General features: G+C 48.7%; 1 protein-coding gene across 2 annotated transcripts in view; it reads left to right on the top strand.

Annotated features, from left to right (window-relative positions):
- Positions 1 to 10,875, top strand: part of Nap1l4 (nucleosome assembly protein 1 like 4) — a 36,068-nt gene extending 25,193 nt beyond the window's left edge. Inside the window, exons 11-16 of one of the 2 annotated variants that reach the window (XM_052761959.1) lie at positions 1,682 to 1,704; positions 2,130 to 2,249; positions 2,942 to 2,971; positions 3,845 to 3,901; positions 5,440 to 5,475; positions 9,804 to 10,875. In XM_052761959.1, the coding sequence (XP_052617919.1) occupies positions 1,682 to 1,704; positions 2,130 to 2,249; positions 2,942 to 2,971; positions 3,845 to 3,901; positions 5,440 to 5,445 (236 nt within the window). In that variant the 3' untranslated portion in view covers positions 5,446 to 5,475; positions 9,804 to 10,875. The remainder of the gene's footprint in view (positions 1 to 1,681; positions 1,705 to 2,129; positions 2,250 to 2,941; positions 2,972 to 3,844; positions 3,902 to 5,439; positions 5,476 to 9,803) is intronic. The other variant, XM_052761958.1, reaches the window with a different exon arrangement.
- The last annotated feature ends 7,420 nt before the right edge of the window (positions 10,876 to 18,295 follow it).

The raw sequence follows: 18,295 nt of genomic DNA on the forward strand, positions 1-18,295 counted from the left end.
ATTAGAGCATGGGTATGAGGGGACAGGATTTTTTTTCGTCGCTTTCCATGATATAAATGTCCATTTCTGTGACCAAGGTCAGCACATGGAGAGTTGTGTGTGTGGCCTTAGGTGGGTCCATTCCAGGATCTAGGCAGCTGGCTTTGTTTCGTCCCAGAGCTCACTGCTCTTGTCCACCACAATGCCCCTCATGGGACATTTGGGTGTTACTGTTATAATGGCCATTTTCTCTGATTTCTTTGAACCCAGAAAATACAAAGTATGTTGATTTGGTAAATAAGAACACCCATAAGCTTAGTGCTCAAGTTTTCTATGTGAGGAAATCCCTTTTGAGGACACTGACTTGTTGGATCAGGCTGGCCCATGTGGAGCCCAGATAGAGGATCCTTGCCTCCAAGAGTCAGCTCACTGGGCATAGTGACACACACCTTTAATACCAGCACTTGGGAGGCAGAAACCGGCAGATCTCTGTGAGTTCGAGGACAGCCAGGGCTACATAGTAAGACCCTGTCTTGAAGAAAGATGAGAGCGAGAGAGAAAAAAGTCAGCTTCTCTGGGAATTTTCTTAAAGCAACAGCGAGAGTGGGATTGTTAAGTAGACATGATGTTAGGGGTAGTGATTGACAGAAGCACAACTCTGAAATTCACTCATTGAGTTTCCAGCCTGCAGCGCACGCCTTTATCCCAGCACTCGGGAGGCAGAGCCAAGCGGATCTCTGAGTTCAAGGCCAGCCTGGTCTACAGAGTGAGATCCAGGACAGGCACCAAAACTACGCAGAGAAACCCTGTCTCCAAAAAAAAAAAAAAAAAAAAAAATCCAACCTGCATTTCAGTCAGGCAGCACAAAGCACAAGATCAAATGCTGTGAACAGGAAAGGATGAGTGGCAGGGGATGGAGTGTAGATTTGAGGATGAAGGAAACACTGCATAGTGCGGGATCGATCTCTAGATCTAGGCAAGTGCTGTGGTGCTTGTGCCTGGGGAGATAGGATTCTAGCCCTCAGACCCTGTACCTTGCCTACATGGCAGCAGTCTCTTGTGGGTGGTGCTCATACAACCAACACTATGTCTTTGCACCAGTGAATGTTGCCAGACTGTGACACCAAATGACATGAGCCCTTTGAGAAATTTGGGCACCACAGGTTGAGCAGAGAGAGATTAACTCCAACACATTGCTAGTCAAAGTCCAGTGCATCTGTCAGGTGATGGTTAGCTTCATGGAGTGTGCTAAGAAGCTCATGTCTCCTGTTTGGCCTAGTGAATGCCAGCACCAGTCTGATTGATGGTCTTGTGTGTAGACCCTCATGAATGCATCATTCTTGGGTGACAAGCTGCACCGCCCCAGCAGACTGGACATTTTCCCTCCATAACAGATAGGGATGCACAATTCAGCATTTGTATAGTGCACAGGGTCAGTCTACGTGGCACCAATTCACTGACTGCCAACCTAGGGCAGCTGATTCACCTACCTTCTGCTCATCCTTCAAACTCTCAGGCTTTTTGACCCAGAGCCTTCTCTAGTTGAAGTAATATATAGAGCTTATGAAAATGTTCACAAGGTGCCATGGTGCCTTTTTGGGGTCTGACAGAGCTGTCTGCCAGCTGAGTTCCCTTCAGTGTGGATGTTAAGACATTGATTGTCATAGTAATATAAGTGTGTTGTCTTTTCTTCTTCTTCTAGCCTCTGGAGATGGAGAGTCTCTGGTAAGATGTATTGTCTGAAGCCCTGCTTTTCTCTCAAGTATTTCCTAAATAGACACCTGCTCTTTCTGATCCATTCCTGCTCCTTTAGTTTCTGTAGTTAAAGTGAAGTCATTATACCTTGGGCCTGGGGAGGAATATTGGGTTTTTTATGCCTGTCCTTTAGTCCTCGCTAGAGACCCCAGTGCCGTTACCCTGAAACCCAGACAAGTGACAGAGCTGCAGCCCATCTTCTCTGTTGCTATGCTTTCATGTTATTTCATGGTGTAGTTTGAACATTGGCTTTAAGATCATTTGAAGTGGCTTTGAATGTGGTGACTATTGCCCAGCAGTGTAAATGATTCAGAGTGAGGGCTGAAGGTAGGGGAGGGTGCGGAGCATGTCTTTACCCCACTGAAATGAGTTAATGTATTGGTTTTTCCTCTCAGGATGAAGATTCCGAGTTCACCTTAGCCTCTGACTTTGAAATTGGGCACTTTTTCCGTGAGCGAATCGTGCCACGGGCTGTCCTCTACTTCACTGGGGAGGCCATAGAGGACGATGACAATGTATGTGGGCCAGGGGGGTATGAAATGCCCAAATTCCCGTATGTAGCTAGGCAGCTGATTAACTTAGTTTAGCCTTAGTCTTAGTTAGGGTGTTTGTTGCTGTGATGAAACATGACCAAAAGTAACGTGGGGAAGAAAGGGTTTGTTTCATCTTACAGCTTGTAGTCTGTCATCCAGGGAAATAAGGTTAGGAGCCTGGAGCAGGAACTGATGCAGAGACCATAGAAGATTGCTGCTTAATTGGCTTGCTCGGCCTTATTTATAACTCAGAACCACCAGCCCAGGGGTGGTCCCACATTTGGTGAGATGGGCCCTCCCACATCGATCATTAATCAAGAAAATGTACCACTGACTTGGCCTCTAGGCACATCTCATGGAGTTGTTGAGAGTCCCTCTTCCCAAATGACTCTAGTTGCCCCTGTGTTAGTCTCCAGCCAGCAACTCTTTGTCACCTCCCCATCCTTAATTCTTGCTTTGAGCAGCTTTCGGTACTGGAAAGTCCCTCATCACTGAGCTGGGCCTGCAACAGCAGCATGTGCCTCTCGGACACCTGGATGGAGGGAGCCATCACTGCTTCTGTAGCAGCAGCACCAAGCTTTGTGCTACCTTTAGCATAGCAGGGTGCTTATAGCTTGGTATTGGGGCTACATCATGGTTCTGGAAATTTAAGTTGTTTTCTGTTTCCCCTGCAGTTTGAAGAAGGCGAGGAGGGAGAAGAGGAGGTAAGGAAGAAGTTGTATGCAGTGTTCTCACCGCAGCCTTTTGTGGTTTTGACTTCTTTGCTTGAATTTAGGAGGTCAAAAGGCCTTGCTCTGGTTTGGGTTGCCATTTTGAAATGATTTGTTTTGTTTTTGGTGCCCATAGATTTTGACCCTGTAGTTGCTTATAAAAATGTATCTTAGCTGGGTGGTGGTGGTACATGCCTTTAATCCTAGCACTCGGAAGGCAGAGGCAAGAGGATTTTTGTGAGTTCGAGGTCAGCCTAGTCTACAGAGCAAGTTCAAGGACAGCCAGAGATACACAGAGAAACCTTGTCTCTGGGAGGGTGGGGGTCCTTAGTAACCATTTAATAAGCAATATTTAAATTTTCAGAAATGTTTCCGAATTATCTGTGAAAACAAAAAGATATGCAGAGTAGTTGTTAGTGACTGGCCTGAAAGCAGGTCTCTGCTGTGATTTGCTTGTGGAAAGTAAAAACCACAGGAAACTGAGCCTCTGGATCAGACTATTTAGCTAAATCTGTCGAGGTTCCCCCCACCTTCATTTTTAAAGAGATTTTCTAAGATTTAAAGAAAAAATGCACATGTGTCTGCACATATATGTGCACTTGCATGCTGGGTCCTGATGAGTGCAGAAGGCATTAGATCTCCTGAAGCAAAAGTTCGCAGTGGTTGTGAGCATAGGAACTGAATTCAGTCTCTACAAGGGCAGTTTGTGCTTTTACCACTGAGTGTGTCTCTAGCCCTGATTTCTTTTGTTAGAATTAGCTTGAGTTAGTTATGTAGAATAAGCTGTGTGTCACTTTTTACGTGTCCAGTGATGCCTTTGGTTGCATCCCTAGTCAGCACCCTTTACTTTTGTTCCTTTTAATACAGGAATTGGAAGGTGATGAGGAGGGAGAAGAGGAGGACGATGCTGATGTTAACCCCAAGGTTAGTTATTTGGGGACTTCCTGAGCCTACCAGTACTACACAGTGGGACTTTTGAAGCTGTGCCCATTTTGAGGCAGTGATGCTAGGAATACATATGTCCAAAAAATCTGCAGTTGAGGAAGGGTGCCTCATGTGCCTGAAGCATTCATTGGGTGTCGGATTCAACTAGGTGTTGATCAGCTAGCTCTGTAGACTTGAGCATGCACCTGTGGCTTCCAGCTCTTCCTTAGAGGAATGCATGCTATAGCAAGAAGCACCCGTGTTTGTCTGTAGAGGACCTGGCGGGGATTGTGTGCTGTAATAAAGAGAACATTAGATTGTGGTCAGAACTTCATATCTGCTGAGAAGATTCAGAAAAAGTGTCCTAGGCATCTGTATGTGTACATGCACATGCCTTGTGATTAAGAACAGAACAGGAAGATTGACCAAAGAAAACATAAAGAAAAAATGGACAAGCTACTCTACCAATTTTATCTGTTGTTTGGGATTTTTCTCTGTGGCCTCAGGAGACTCTTGTTAGGGAGCTGTGGGCACCTGATGACAGGATGCCCTGAGCTGCTCTAGCGCAGCTATACTGTCTTGTGTTTTGACAGTGTGTGGGGTCTGTTGGAATGCACCCCTGCCTGGTGTCCCTGTGCTCTGCGTCTCTGACTGACTAGTGTCTGTCTGTTGTCCTTGTTTTCCCTGAGTGGAGTGTGTGCTAAAAGCTACCATTGCAATGACTTGGTGCTGTGGCTGCTGTGCTGCAGGGAATGCATGCACACACTGTGAAGTTCCAGAGGGAAAAAGAGAGAGATGGGCTGCTGCCACAGTCACGATGCTACTCTCCTCTGAGGATCACCCTTGGGTCCCAGAGACTGTACTGGTGAGCCTGGGGAGGGGGGCCCTTTCATGCCCTGTGGGCACTGAATGACACAGTGACAGTGCATTTGGCAGGGACCAGGGCAGCTTGTCACATGCACACTTGATCTTGGTGCACCTTGGCCTCTGTGCTGTGCTTGTCTCACTTAGCTTCCGGTGTGTCCCTCTCCTCCCTTTTCTTTTTCCTGTTGTTTCCCTTCTGTCTCCTCACGTCCCTGTTTTTGAAGAGATCCTCTCACCTAGGTGATCATGTGGTTAGTGGAAAACCCTTTGGACACCTGGCCTCTTGCATTGTCTAGGTGTGGAGAGAAGCTAAAAAAAGCTGTGGAAGCAATGGGACACAGCGGCGAGCTGTTGTCACAGGCATTCCAAGGGCTGGTCCTGCTGTCCTTGGGTCAAGATGTGGTTCTGTGTCGTCATTTGCACCTTCCACAGTGAAGGGTTACTGGAATCTGCACACAAAAATTGTACAGACAGTGTTGTCTGGGAGTTGTTTGTTGTAAGAGGGAATGAGGTTCTGATCTTGGGAAGGAATGCAGCTCCGCTGTGCTAATGCTGCTCCTACCCCTACTGGAAGCCCTTTGTATCATGAGAATGTGGCTGTTGCCTCCTGTATAATTTTGTGCTTTTCATTTCTTTCATGCTGACAGTTCCTTTCAATTTTTTTCCCCATTTAGGTGTAATTTTTGTGTTAATCATTCATGCATTTCTAGGTAAGGTGGAATCTGTTCATACCTAACTTCCAAACTGCTGTCTGTACTTGATTCGTTGCATTGCTTTGATTTTTGGGACACAGAAAGGTGCAGTCCATCACAGTGTGCAGGAGCTGGGGTTCCTCCAGGTAAAATCAGCAGAACAGTGAGGCTGAGCTCCTGTTTTCAGGGCCTGGTGGTTTTTGTTAACTAGGCAATGAGCTGTACTTTGAGGGGAGGGCATTGTCACTCGTGACAGAACAATAGGCTCTGGGGGTCAGCAACTGGCAGGATGGCACACAGCCTTGATAGGGGAGGTACCTGTTGGCTGCGTTGTGACAGGCTCAGACACCCTTTGGCTGTAGTTAGCCTGGGTTTGTGTAGGTCTGTTGGGTTTTACACTGTACCAGACATTATTCAAACGAGTGAACAGATCAAATCAGATTGACGGAGTCCCTGCCAGTGTGGGGACTATAAAGTCCCACCTCAAGATTGGTTGGAGGATGACAGAGCTAGTTGTGGACACGGTGTGAGGCACCTTTTCTTCCTTGTGTAGTCTGGAGAGTGTCCCTCATCCTTAGACGACTAGCAGGGAGGAGAGACCCTTGCCAGTGCAAGACCTTCCCTGTGGGGTGCTCACAGACAGCTTTGCACATGTATGCTGTGGTAGGAGAAGGAAGGCCAGGAAGAGTGGGAGGCAGCACAAGAACTCAGCAGTCCCATCCCATGGGTGGTAGGCTCCTGCCTTTTGTTGTGAAGGAATTGAATGATAGCATAGTCCTACAGAGCCTCGGCCTGTTGTCCTTGGTGGCCTTACTCTGGAGCCTTCTTCACTCCAGCAGTTAGGTGCAGTTGACTCAGTGTTAAAGGTCCCCTGTTTATCAAGGCCACAGGAGCAGCAGACCATAAGTACTGGCTCCCCTCCCTTGAGAGGCAGGCTAGCATTGAGTGACCAAATTGTCATTAAGATTTGTGATGTGGGGCTGGAGAGATGGCTCAGCGGTTAAGAGCACTGACTGCTCTTCCAGAGGTCTTGAGTTCAATTCCCAGCAACCACATGGTGGCTCACAACCATCTGTAATGAGATCTGGCACCTTCTTCTGGCCTGCAGGCAAACATGCTGTATACATAATAAATAAATCTTTAAAAAAAAAAGATTTGTGGGCTGGAGAGATGGCTCAGCGGTTAAGAGCACTGTGCTGTTCTTCCAGAGGTGCTGAGTTCAATTCCCAGCAACCACATGGTGGCTCACAACCATCTGAAATGAGATTTGGCGCCCTCTTCTGGCCTGCAAGCATGCATGTAGGCAGAACAATGTATACATAATAAATAAAAAAAAAAAAAAAAAGATTTGTGATGTGGCAGATGTTACAGTTCATTTGCATTTTAGTTTCTGACTATGTCACAGGCCGAAGCCAGTAAGTGTCCCATTTGCAAAATCCCCTTCCAAAGCTTGTTACCCCCCAGAGTACCAGTGGACAGACACCGCTGTCTACTGCCTGGCAGGGCTGGGGTCTGGAGCTGTGGTTAGTGTCCCTGTGTAAGCCTGCTGCCTCTCTGCCTTGGCTTGCCGACAGCCTCCTCTGCTCCTTAGTAAGGACCGTGCTCCCTAGTAGCTTCATCACCTACATTGCTGGGGTCTGTGTTTTGGATTTTACATCCTCAGTTTGGTTTACAAAAATGTTAGGTTCTTGTGGTCAAAAATGCCACTTGATTTAAGTAACAGGATAAAGTGCAGGATGCCTGTTCTGAGGCAGTGGTGGGGAGGCACCCACTCCTTGCCTGCAGGTTTTCCACCTGCAATGCCTCTTGTTCCATTTGCCTTTTTTATTTCCCTCTGTGGTGGGAGCGGACCCCAGCCCCTGGAGCTCACACTCCTTCCCATGTGTGCATCGTTTGCCTTCCTATCTACTGTCCCTGCTGTACTTGCCTGGGACACCCTGCTTCCCTGATGCTCTCCAGGTCAGTGGGTCAGTAACCTTGGGCACGGTGTTGACTGCCTCTAGATCTAGCCTTGGCTGTCTTCTGATAGTTCTTGCTTGATTCGCATCTGTATTGGGCTTTTCTAGAAAAATAATTGATAGAATGTGGTTTACAGTCTGTGATCCAACTATTTCAACAATGGCTGTCTCCCAACGGAAGGTTAAAAAATCTGATCCCTTCTTCGGTCCATAGGCTGGATGTCTCAGCTGATCTTGTGTATATGTCAGTATCCCAAAGAAATTTGCTCTAATGCCAGTGAAGCAATAGATTTGCCAGAGTGAGGGCAAGCAGACAAAGAGTAAAAGCTTTCTTTTTCATGTCCTTTATATAAGTGTGCCCTAGATTTAAGATGGGTCTTCCCACCTCAAATGATCCAGTCAAGGAAAATCCCTCGCAGGAGTGCCCAGCAGCTTGGGTTTGAGTTCATTCCAGATGTAGTCAAGTTGACAATTAAGAATAGCATAGCACCTCTGGGCTTGGGTTCCTTGTTGACTTACAAGGCCCCTGAGACACAGGTAGGGATGGGAGCCCCAACCTGGAGGGCTCAGTATTATCCCTGTGTTCTTCTATCAGTTAGTTCAGAGGCTAAGAGATGGCTCAACTGTTAAGAGCACTGGGTGCTCTTGCAGAGGACCTGGGTTCAATTCCCAGCACCCACACAGTAGCTTATAACCATCTGTGATTCCAGTTATAGGGAATCTAGTGCCTACCCTGATAAAGACAGATAGACACACACATAAATAAATAATTTTTTTTAACTGAGAAAAAAGTAGAAGTCAGACCAGGCCAAGGTTCTCTCTTGCATGTTTTGGTACTGTATGTATATTTTTGCCCATGAAATGTGATGTCTCAAGGTGGACTGCGGGGAGGGGAGGTCTCATCTTACACCATAGATACTTCCGGTGTTACCTTAAATGTTCACGCAATGCAGGCTTTTCTTATTAGTTCCCCATAGCCATGCCAAGTAATAGTCAGAATTGCTTTTAATAAATTTATGTTATTGAGGCTGGAAAGATGGCTCAGCAGTTATGAGCACAGGCTTTTCTTCCAGAGGTTCAGTTTCCAGTATCCACATGGCAGCTCACAATAACTCTATAGACTAGGGAATCTGACCACCCCCTCTTCTGACTTCTGCTGGCACTAGGAACGTACATGGTACACAGACATACATGCAGGCAAAACACCCATGCACATCATAAAATAAGAGTAACGGAGCATAGTGGTACATGTCTTTAATCTTAGCACTCAACAGACCTAGGCAGGTGAGTTCAAAGCCATGCTGGTCTACATAGTGAGTTCTAGAACAGCCAGGACTGCATAGTGAGACCCTGTCTCAAAAACAAAAAAGTAATTTTTTTTTTAAAGCACTTAAGAGACTGAGGCAGGCAGATCTCTGAGTTTGAGGGCAGCCAGGGCTAAGTATATAGTCCTGGTCTAAAAATAATTGATTTTTGATGGGATGCTGAGGTTAAAGCCCAGGACCTCAGTCATGCCAGACAAATGCTCCACCACTGGGCTGCATCACTAGCTCTTCTTACTTGGAGACATGGTGAGTCTCAGTATGTGGATCAGGCTGGCCTCGAGCATGGCATTTCCCTGCCTTATCCTGGAATTATAGGCTTTTATCACCGTGCTCCACAGTCACAGTGACTATTAGTTGTAGCTCCCAGGGATTCTGGGTAGCAGATGAGTTGAGTACATGTCTTAGCTCTGAGGTAGCATTGAGGTCCTCGTCTGTTGTTCTCAGGCTTTCAGTGGCCTCCATACAAAGCTTCCCTGGATCCTGAATGTTACTTAACGGCACTAGATTTGTGTGTTAGGTTAGATTGAAGTCGCCTTGCTCCTCAGACAGGCATGATCTGGACTCCTGCTTTGTGAGACTGATGGACGTGACTCTTCATAGGAGCTGGCCCCTAGCCATTTGCTTCTGCACCCTGAGCTACTGGAGTTGAATCTGTTATGTGTTCTTCTCTGTCACTGGAGAGAACTAGCTTACTGGGAAGGACAACCTTCCCTGCATGAATATCCAAGGACAGAGCTGCCCTTGGGAGAGGAGGTTGCTGGCAGAGGCAGGGTGGTCTGTACCAGCAGCAAAGCCTCTCGTGGCGTGGTTTATTTCTGTGGCCCCCAGCAGATCTTTGCCTAGCACATTCTGAGTTAGACTTTGTATTAGAACAGAAGAGCAAACCTCTAGGACTTTCCCTGGGGAGCTGGCTTGTTTCCATGTCAGCTCTTAAAGTCTGTTTGCAGGAGCCATCTTTTTGGTAAGAAGGAATGAGCTCCTTGAATCTTGGTTCTTGTGGGATGGGGAGACTTGTTGAGTGATACTGATTTTATTTTCTTCAAATCCTGTATTCTCCTTGCAGAAAGAACCCAGCCAGCCAGCGGAGTGCAAGCAGCAGTGAGAAGCAGCGACCCTGAGGGGCCGCCTTGTGGACGGCTGTCAGGACCCCAGGCCGCAGGCAGGGGCCCTAGTCCCTGCCAAAGCAGAATTTTGTTGACAGTGCTGTGACATCTAACCATTTCCAAGTGCATGATCCCTCTCCCCTTTCCCTTCTTACTTTGCTTAACTTGTACAGTGGAGACTGGGCTGCCGTTCAGAATAGATTTAGTTGTAGCACCTGTGGCCTTGGTGCCTGAAGACCACGTAGGGTAGGCTGGGTTTGTGCCTGGGATTGGCAGGGCCTGGTGACCTGTGCACGCCGCCCTCCCCTACTGAAGAGGCCCCATGGTTTCCAGCTACTGAACTTGGTGGGAAGCTGCTCCAGCTGCTGTACCCTAGTCATCTCCCAAGCACTGTAGAGGAGGCTGTGCTCGCCTTAAGAGCTTTTCTTTTCTTTTTTTTTTCCCCCCACTTGAGTTTTGGTTTCAGGGCTGCGTGGGTTGTGGCACACACCTCTGAGGCCAGAGCTGTCTGGTTCACCCTTGTACTTATTTATTCACTTGTGCTTGGGGTAGCTTCGAACTTCACTGTCCTCCTCCTCCTCTCCCTTATGAGACCATGTTGCTGACTTGACCGGGAGGATGTGATATCAAGTGGAGTGAGTGAGGTCTATGGAGGAAACCCCGCTGCCTCCTGCCGCTAGCTGCTCTGTGCCATGCAGACCACGTGTTATTGTCGCCTCTGGAGGGTGCCAGGCTGTAGCCGGGGGCCAAAGCCCTCCCTCACTAGGGATTGCTGGCCTGTAGAGCACAGCTTCAGCTTGCACTGTGCACACCAGGGCCACACCTGGGTTTGGTGACCAGTTGGTGGTTGGTGTGTGTATGGCATTTCTGAGTGTGTGGTTGTGGTCTTTGGCAGCCAGGACAGCCATGTCCACAGTGACCAGCCATATAGAGCGTGCTCAGCCTTACCCGATAACACATTTGTAACTGAATACGGTGTTTTCGATTTGTACAGAATAGTTAGAATATTCTATTAAAGTTGTGAAACACGAAGTGAGTACTGTTTTCCTGACCACCCACCTACCCCTTGACTGCCCACAACTGGCTACACCCTGACGGAACTGAATGGCTGCAGACTTCACACTTGACTGATGGGGCTGTGAGAGCTCATTCTTAGAAGGGAGCTATTTGATTGTGGAACCAGCCTGGGGCCCTGGGAGTATTTTGCTACTGTGGGAAAGGCTTAAGGAATGACCAGGGGTGGGAGGTCTTGAGAGATGGCTCTGCAGAGCACTGGCTTCTCTTCCAGAGGAACAGAGTTCAATTCACAGAACCCATGTGGTAGCTAACAACCATCTGTAACTCCAATTCCAGGGACTCCGATGCCCTTTTCTAGCTTTTGGGCACTGTGTGCATGTAGTGCACACAGATCTACATGTCCAAACACATTCATACAGTAAGATGAAACTTTGCGGGGGGCGGGGGGGGGGGGCGGGCGGGGGGGGGGGGGGGACGGACGACGACGCTTTTCAAGACAGGGTTTCTCTCTAGCCCCGGCTGGCCTGGAAACTCAGAGATCCACCTGCCTCTGCCTCCCCAGTGCTAGGATTAAAGGCATGTGCTGCCATTGTCCAACTAAGATAAAACTTTTAAGAAGACAACTGAATCTGGGGCTGTGCCTTGTGGATCAGGATCCAGAAGAGATGTATACCTCAAAGAGGATTGTGTGATGCTTTTATTTATTTTTAAGTTTAGTGGGGAGGGTGGCTATGAGATAATGTTGCTGTCGACCTGGCTTATGGTAGCCTTTTCTGACTGAGCCTAATGGTCGAAGAGCTTATCCCAGGAATGCCTACTTTACGTGCTCAATTAGTTACAGAAGTAGCTTATAACAGGTTATGGTGGCACACTTTGGAGGCAGAAGCAGGCAGATCTCGTGAGTTCAAGGCCAACCTGGTCTACAAAGGGAGTTCAGGTTAGCCAGGACTGTTATACAGAAACCCTGTCTTGAAAAAAAAGTGAGTCTCCCTACAAGTCCAGTGTCCCTGGCCTGCCTGCATAACTGCCCTGTCCTTTGCCACTTCAAAGCCACAGAAGACAATAGGAGAATCAGGCTTGGAGGTGGACATACATTAGGTGCTGTGACCGTGGTGCACCCTTTCTTCATCCTGTGCCATTCTCCAAGGAATCTGTCTCATCTGTGATGACAGTCCTGCATGCTGCCCCTTATTCCCAGCCTAGTGTGAGGGGAGTCACTGAGCAAAGGCCACAATCTCCACCTGAGCCATTTAAATTCACTTACAAACCTGCATCTCACACACTATTAAAAGATAAGGTAACTACACAAAATGACGTGCTTGGATAATTTCTAAGTGTGTTAGCCTGGCAGTCCAGCTGGTGTCACAGCTGCACATAAGGGTTGTTCCTAATTTACCATCCATGGGCAATAGGCCTCGATGAAGGAGTGCTGGCGAGGGTCAACTGACAGTGTATGCAGCACTTTGCACCAGGGCTGCTCTACTCAAATGAGAGGTGAGTGCCCTTGGCAGGCGTCCAACAGATCAGAAGTACAGAGGTGCCCAATGTTTTGGCAGTTCTCAGGTGAGCCGTGACAGTGCCACCCTTGGTGTGAGAGAACACAGCAGGAAGACAGCTTGGTTGGGGTAGGGGGTGACCCAGAAGAGAGGTTTTTTTTCCTCAAGATAGGGTTTCTCTGTTTAACAGTCCTGACGGCCCTGGAACTTGATTTGTGGGCCAGGCTGGCCTCGAACTCACTGAGATCCACCTACTTCTGCCTCCCAAGTGCTGTGATTAAAGGCGTGCGCCACCACCACCCAGCGAGGTAGGATTCTTTCACTTTCTGGACATGGAAGTGTTCGGGGACCCACCCACTTGGGACTGGGTAATGGAGCTGGGCCACCTGTGGTCAGAGGTTCATGCTGTTGCCTGCCCTCTGGGGTCACAGGACGTGCAACGTGGTCCCTCAGCATTCAGCCTAAATCCCTGACTGGCCATTGCTAGGTGCTCAGACCCCAAGAAACTTGTCATCACTTGTGCTCAGACCCCAAGAAACTTGTCATCACTGACCCATCCTGTAGACCTGGGGCAGCAGGCCTGCGGCTGTCACTGAAGTATTCCAAATGAGGCATCTAAGCCTCTGGCCAAGGGATATGCCTTCTAGCTTCCTCCTGCACAGTCTCAACTTAGACTGCTGGGGTCAGGGGCAGAGCCAGCACACTGACAGCTCTTCTGCCAGCTGCCAGATCAGTGGCTGCATCTTCGTGGTTCACTTGACCATGGAAGGGTGGATGGCATCTAGCCACAGATGGCCGCTGAGATTCCACGCTAAAGGCTGGACTCACTAACCCACTGAAATGTCTAGCCCCTGCACCTCCCTGGGTGGAGCTGGATGGTGCTACCCTGCCAGGGTTTACACTTGCCTCTGGTGGTGAGGATTAGGTGAGAATGTCATGGGGGAGCTAGCTCTGGCCTCCCCAGTTAGGTCAGTCTGCTACCACTGTGCCCAAATTGTTTGGCTATTGAGTCCTGACTCAGGGCTGAGCTCCTAGTGGGTGCCCCCTCCAGTTCCAGCCTGCTGAGGAGACCTTGGCCTGCAGAAGGGCCAGGCTGTCAGAACAGTTTCCAGCATTGCCCCAGGCTTCCTACAGGTTCCTACACAATGTGAATGAGGATCTTGGCCCAGGCCTTCCTTTGCAGACAGAACCTACACATTCTTCTACCCTAGACTGGCCCTGACCCCACCCACCAGCTGGTACTAGCCTGGCAAGTGTCCCAGAACCATAGGGTTCATCTGACCTGCTTTCCAATGTATGTAGAACCATTTTTCAAACATGGACCTTGAAGTACCGACAGGAAGTCACTGCTCAGGGCACAGACCACTAACCTAGGGACAGTTCTTGGTCACCAGTGGCTAAAGAATGAGGCCTGGGGATACCTGCCAAGTCCAAGTCACCTTCATATGCCTGGGTGGAGCTTCTGTGCCAGCCAATTGTCTGGCCATGCTGATTGACCTCCCATAGGTGGAGACCAGATGTTGTTGTCCATGACAACCCAGTATGTATTGCAGGGGGCAGATCACATACTCTGGTGCCTCAACGTCTCCAGTGGAAGCTAACTCACTTCCCAGGGCCCCAGTGTCTCAAACTCTGCCCCTGCCCACTCCAGCCTTTCCAGTCCAGCACTGGAGGACAGCTGCTGCCTTCCGCAGGTAGCATCAGGAAACCTGAGGATTCCCTTGAGTCTCAACCTGTTCAAGTTCTGACTAGACTGGCACCCCCAAACCTCATGTTCATCTGGGGAGTAGAGAGCAGGTGGCTTCTGTGGCTGTTACATACTGAGACTTGAACAAGCCCCACCCCACTGGCCAACCATTCCCAGCTCTGTTGTGGTGTGGGGGAGGGGTCTGGTCCCTGGGCATCACCTCCAAGGGTGAAGCCTGAGATAGTAAGGAGCTTGAGTTCTCTAGCCAGACCCATTCTGTGTAAGATGGGATATAGGACAGGTGCTCTCAAACTGGCCCCCAGGCATGCAGAGGTGGCAAGAGGGTCTTTGCATATGGAATCAGGTAAGAGGATGACCCTGAGTCAGCAGGTGGGCCTTTCCGCCGGCCTTTGCTGAAGCCCAGTGGCCTGCTGTGCTGACTGCCTTCAGCTGCCTCCCCAGGCGCATCTCAGGACGGAGGCAACCATGAGCTTGATGCCGGAGACATCATACACCTCCAAAACAGCAGCCCTGGAAAACACTGCTGGCTACTTCATCTGTGCGTGCCCCTGGGGGTGGTCACCCAGACTGCCCTTAGACCTACTGGTCACATGACTCCCCAGTGTGCAAGCGTAAAATACACACAGTCCCACAAATATGGCAGGGGTTCGCTCGCTGCAGATTTCAGAGGATCTTTCCTTCTGCTTCCAGCCCTAAGGACCCCCTGTAGCTAGAGTTTTCCTGCCTGGCCCACAGTCAGGACAAATCTCTCACCCGCCAGTCCCACAGCAGCTCAGACCCGACCAAGTAAACACAGAGACTTATATTGGTTACAAACTGTATGGCCGTGGCAGGCTTCTTGCTAACTGTTCTTACAGCTTAAATTAATCCATTTCCATTAATCTATACCTTGCCACATGGCTCGTGGCTTACTGGCATCTTCACATGCTGTTTCTCATCGTGGCGGCTGGCAGTGTCTCTCCAACTCAGCCTTCCACTTCCCAGCTTTATTCTCCTCCTTGTCCCGCCTACACTTCCTGCCTAGCCAATGGCCAATCAGTGTTTTATTTATTGACTAATCAGCAACACATTTGCCATACAGACCATCCCACAGCACTTCCCCTTTTCTTTTTTTTTCTTTTTTTTTTTTTCAAAAAGGAAGGTTTTAACCTTAACAAAGTAAAATTACATATAATTTGGGAATTTGGGCATAGCTTCTCTCACTACTTCCTGCTGGAGGGGGGCGCTGTATCTTATGGGGACACAGAGAAAATTTTAGGATTATGGAGTAGTCCATGAGGGTGTATCATCTGAGCCAGTTGCCTGAAACTGTTTTGGATGTTGGATCATCTGGGCCATGGTGTCATCGGAGACCTTTCAGGGGGTCTTGGCTGGTCAAACCTGATGTATCTTAATCTGGAACAAATCCATAGCCTCTGGCTTTCTGTGGAAACAAAAGCAGAGACTCTTTTCCAAAGCAACATATCCTTATATCCAAATTTTGAAGTCAGGGTACCTTTAAAATTTACATTTTGGCATAACTCAACAGCTTTTACAATCAATGTTTTTCTTTAGTTACGAATATCAAAGACAACATAATCCAGATTCTCTGTGTGATAGCCATCTTTACGTGGCTTATTACCTTTATTGTTTCTTTAAAGACTTTATTTTTAAAAAGTATCTATTTGTTTATATAACTGTATATATTTCTTTTTTTCTCTCTTTTAAGCCTATGTATATTTTACACACATTATAAACTATTTTATCTGAATCAGTCTTATTGTGAACCTATTGCTTTTTTTTTTTTTTTTTTTTTTTTTTTTTTTTTTTTTTTTTTTTTTTGGTTTTTCGAGACAGGGTTTCTCTGTGTAGCTTTGCGCCTTTCCTGGTACTCACTTTGGAGACCAGGCTGGCCTCGAACTCACAGAGATCCACCTGGCTCTGCCTCCCGAGTGCTGGGATTAAAGGCGTGCGCCACCACCGCCCGGCGTGAACCTATTGCTTTAAACTGCAGTATTCTAAGACTGAACCGGCGCTGTGGCTGCTGGCTCCGCCCACTTCAGTTTCCCAACATGGTGGTGGTCCGTTTTCCCCCAGCTCTGGGAGCCGTAACTCTCACAAATAGTGGGTCTACACTTTTATCAAAGTAGCGTGTAGCCCAGAAACCTCTTTTTTTTTTAATATATACTAGTAAAGACTAAATCTACCACACAGCGTAATGTGCTGCTGGCAGACGCCTTATTTCCGCCATACTGCCGGTCAAACGTGCAGGCCAGGAACCCGCCAGTAGTTCAAACCCGCGTTTTGCGGCGTCTAGCCGCCAGTATGAGACATGAAGCAGGAACCTGGTTTTGGCTCTGTTAAGAATTGGTTATTAAATATTCTCAGGTTTAAGGTGGAAACTCGAGCCGTTGGGCGCCATTTGTAGCTAGAGTTTTCCTACCTGGCCCACAGTCAGGACAATAGCTTGTGGCCCTGTCACTGATGCCTGCCCTCAGTCTTCCTCTCCATGTATCTTAGAGGACACCAGGGATGACATTTCCAGCCACCTGGGAAACTTCTCTAGCCAATGAGGTCAGGTTCAGGTTCTGGAGATTAGGAAGTGGGCATGCCTTTGGGGGCAACCACTCAGCCAGGGAACACCCCATAAATACCAGGTGAGGGGAGGACAGAAGTGTCCACAGAGACCCCAGTTTGGGAACATTTGAATAGTTCAAGTGAGATGTCTGCTGTGATAGCGACGGCCCCAGATCCCTCTCAGTTCTGTTTCCATAGTGAGTTCATAGTGGCTCCTTCAGCTCTTTGACGGGAGCCCCGGGGAGGGCAGAACTCATTAGACTCTGCCTCCCTCTTCTGTCAGGCCCACGGGTCCCCTCAGCTCCCCAGACCTGGCCAACATGGGCGCATCTTACCAGCCCTCAGGCACCATGTCCACCTGTGAACTCCGAGAACAGCAAATCTGTTCTACCCTGCTGGTGTGGCTCAGCACATCAAGGAGCTGAGTTTTGCTCTTGCAAACCATTGCACCTGGCCCATACTTTTGGCTAAGGACTGTCTCAGATGAGCTTTTGACTGTCTTCAGAATCATCTTCTGAGTGCCCCTGGCTGGTTCTGGCAGACATTTCCATGTGCTACATTGTAGGGCTGATGACCTCTGGTCTACAGAGCAAGTTCCAGGACAGCTGAGGCTACCCAAAGAAACCCTGTCTTGGAGGGGAAAAAAAAAAAGAAAGAAAAAAGAAAAGAAAGGATACTGTAGGTGGCAGCACTGGCCTGTGTTACCGGTACCTGCAGCTTCACATTCCAGCAAATGGGATCCAGGGACAGAGAGGACAGCTCTTGGGAGACTGAGACCAGGATGACAGCAAAGACCTGAAACCTAGTAGGGCATGTAGACCAGCCTCTGCCCCCTGCTTCTTTCTTTGCTTAGACTAGCTGGGGAGAAGAGGGATCCAGGGCTGCCCTAACTCATAGGTCCTAGACTAGGGGCTACGTGGGCCCCACAGATGGCATCAGATGCTTCCTCCAACTTCCTGCTGTGCACCCAAGGACTGCACTTGATGAGAGGCAAGCCTTAGACACCCTAGCAATCCTTGAAGAGGCAAGGGGAGAATCTTGCCATCCCCAGGCCTCGGTGAGTTCACAGCCCGCAGAAAGAGAGTGGCATTCAGTCCCTGACACTCCAACAGGCTCCATGACACAGTTTCCTCATAGGCTGGCGGCTTCACTGAGCTGGTTGGGCAAGTGCCTATTGGGCTGGCCTCGTCACCACCAGGAGATGACCTCATTGGGTGAGTTTCAAAGAGGTGCCTCGTTCCTCCCTCCCGGCTGAGCCAGAACCTCACATAGCCCAGCTCCAGTGCCATAAGGGCCAGGCAGCTGGACAGGACAGAAAGTGTTCAGGCCAGAAGTTTGGGGACACATAACCCACTCTGGCCTGCTTGGGTGGGCAGATCCTTTGGCTCAAGTTGTGCCAATCCAGATACTGCCCCAATAAATATTAGTAAACTTGGCCAGGAGTGACGCTGACTGACGTGGGAAGCTTAGCCTCGTACACTGCTCCCCTCCCCACCACCTTGTCTGAGAAGTCCTAACCCAGCCCCTTCCCCACACCAAGTTAAGGGGCTGTTTCTTGATTCCAGGCACCGGGATGCAATAGAGCCAGGCTTCTGTTTTTAAAATCACTTATTTGTTTATTGATTGATTGATTGATTGTGTGTGTGTGTACATGTGGAAATCACAGGACAATTGT

The sequence above is a fragment of the Peromyscus californicus genome, unplaced genomic scaffold (genome assembly GCF_007827085.1).
Source record: "Peromyscus californicus insignis strain IS unplaced genomic scaffold, ASM782708v3 Scaffold_4__1_contigs__length_199733344, whole genome shotgun sequence".
In the NCBI taxonomy this organism is placed as follows: Eukaryota; Metazoa; Chordata; class Mammalia; order Rodentia; family Cricetidae; genus Peromyscus; species Peromyscus californicus.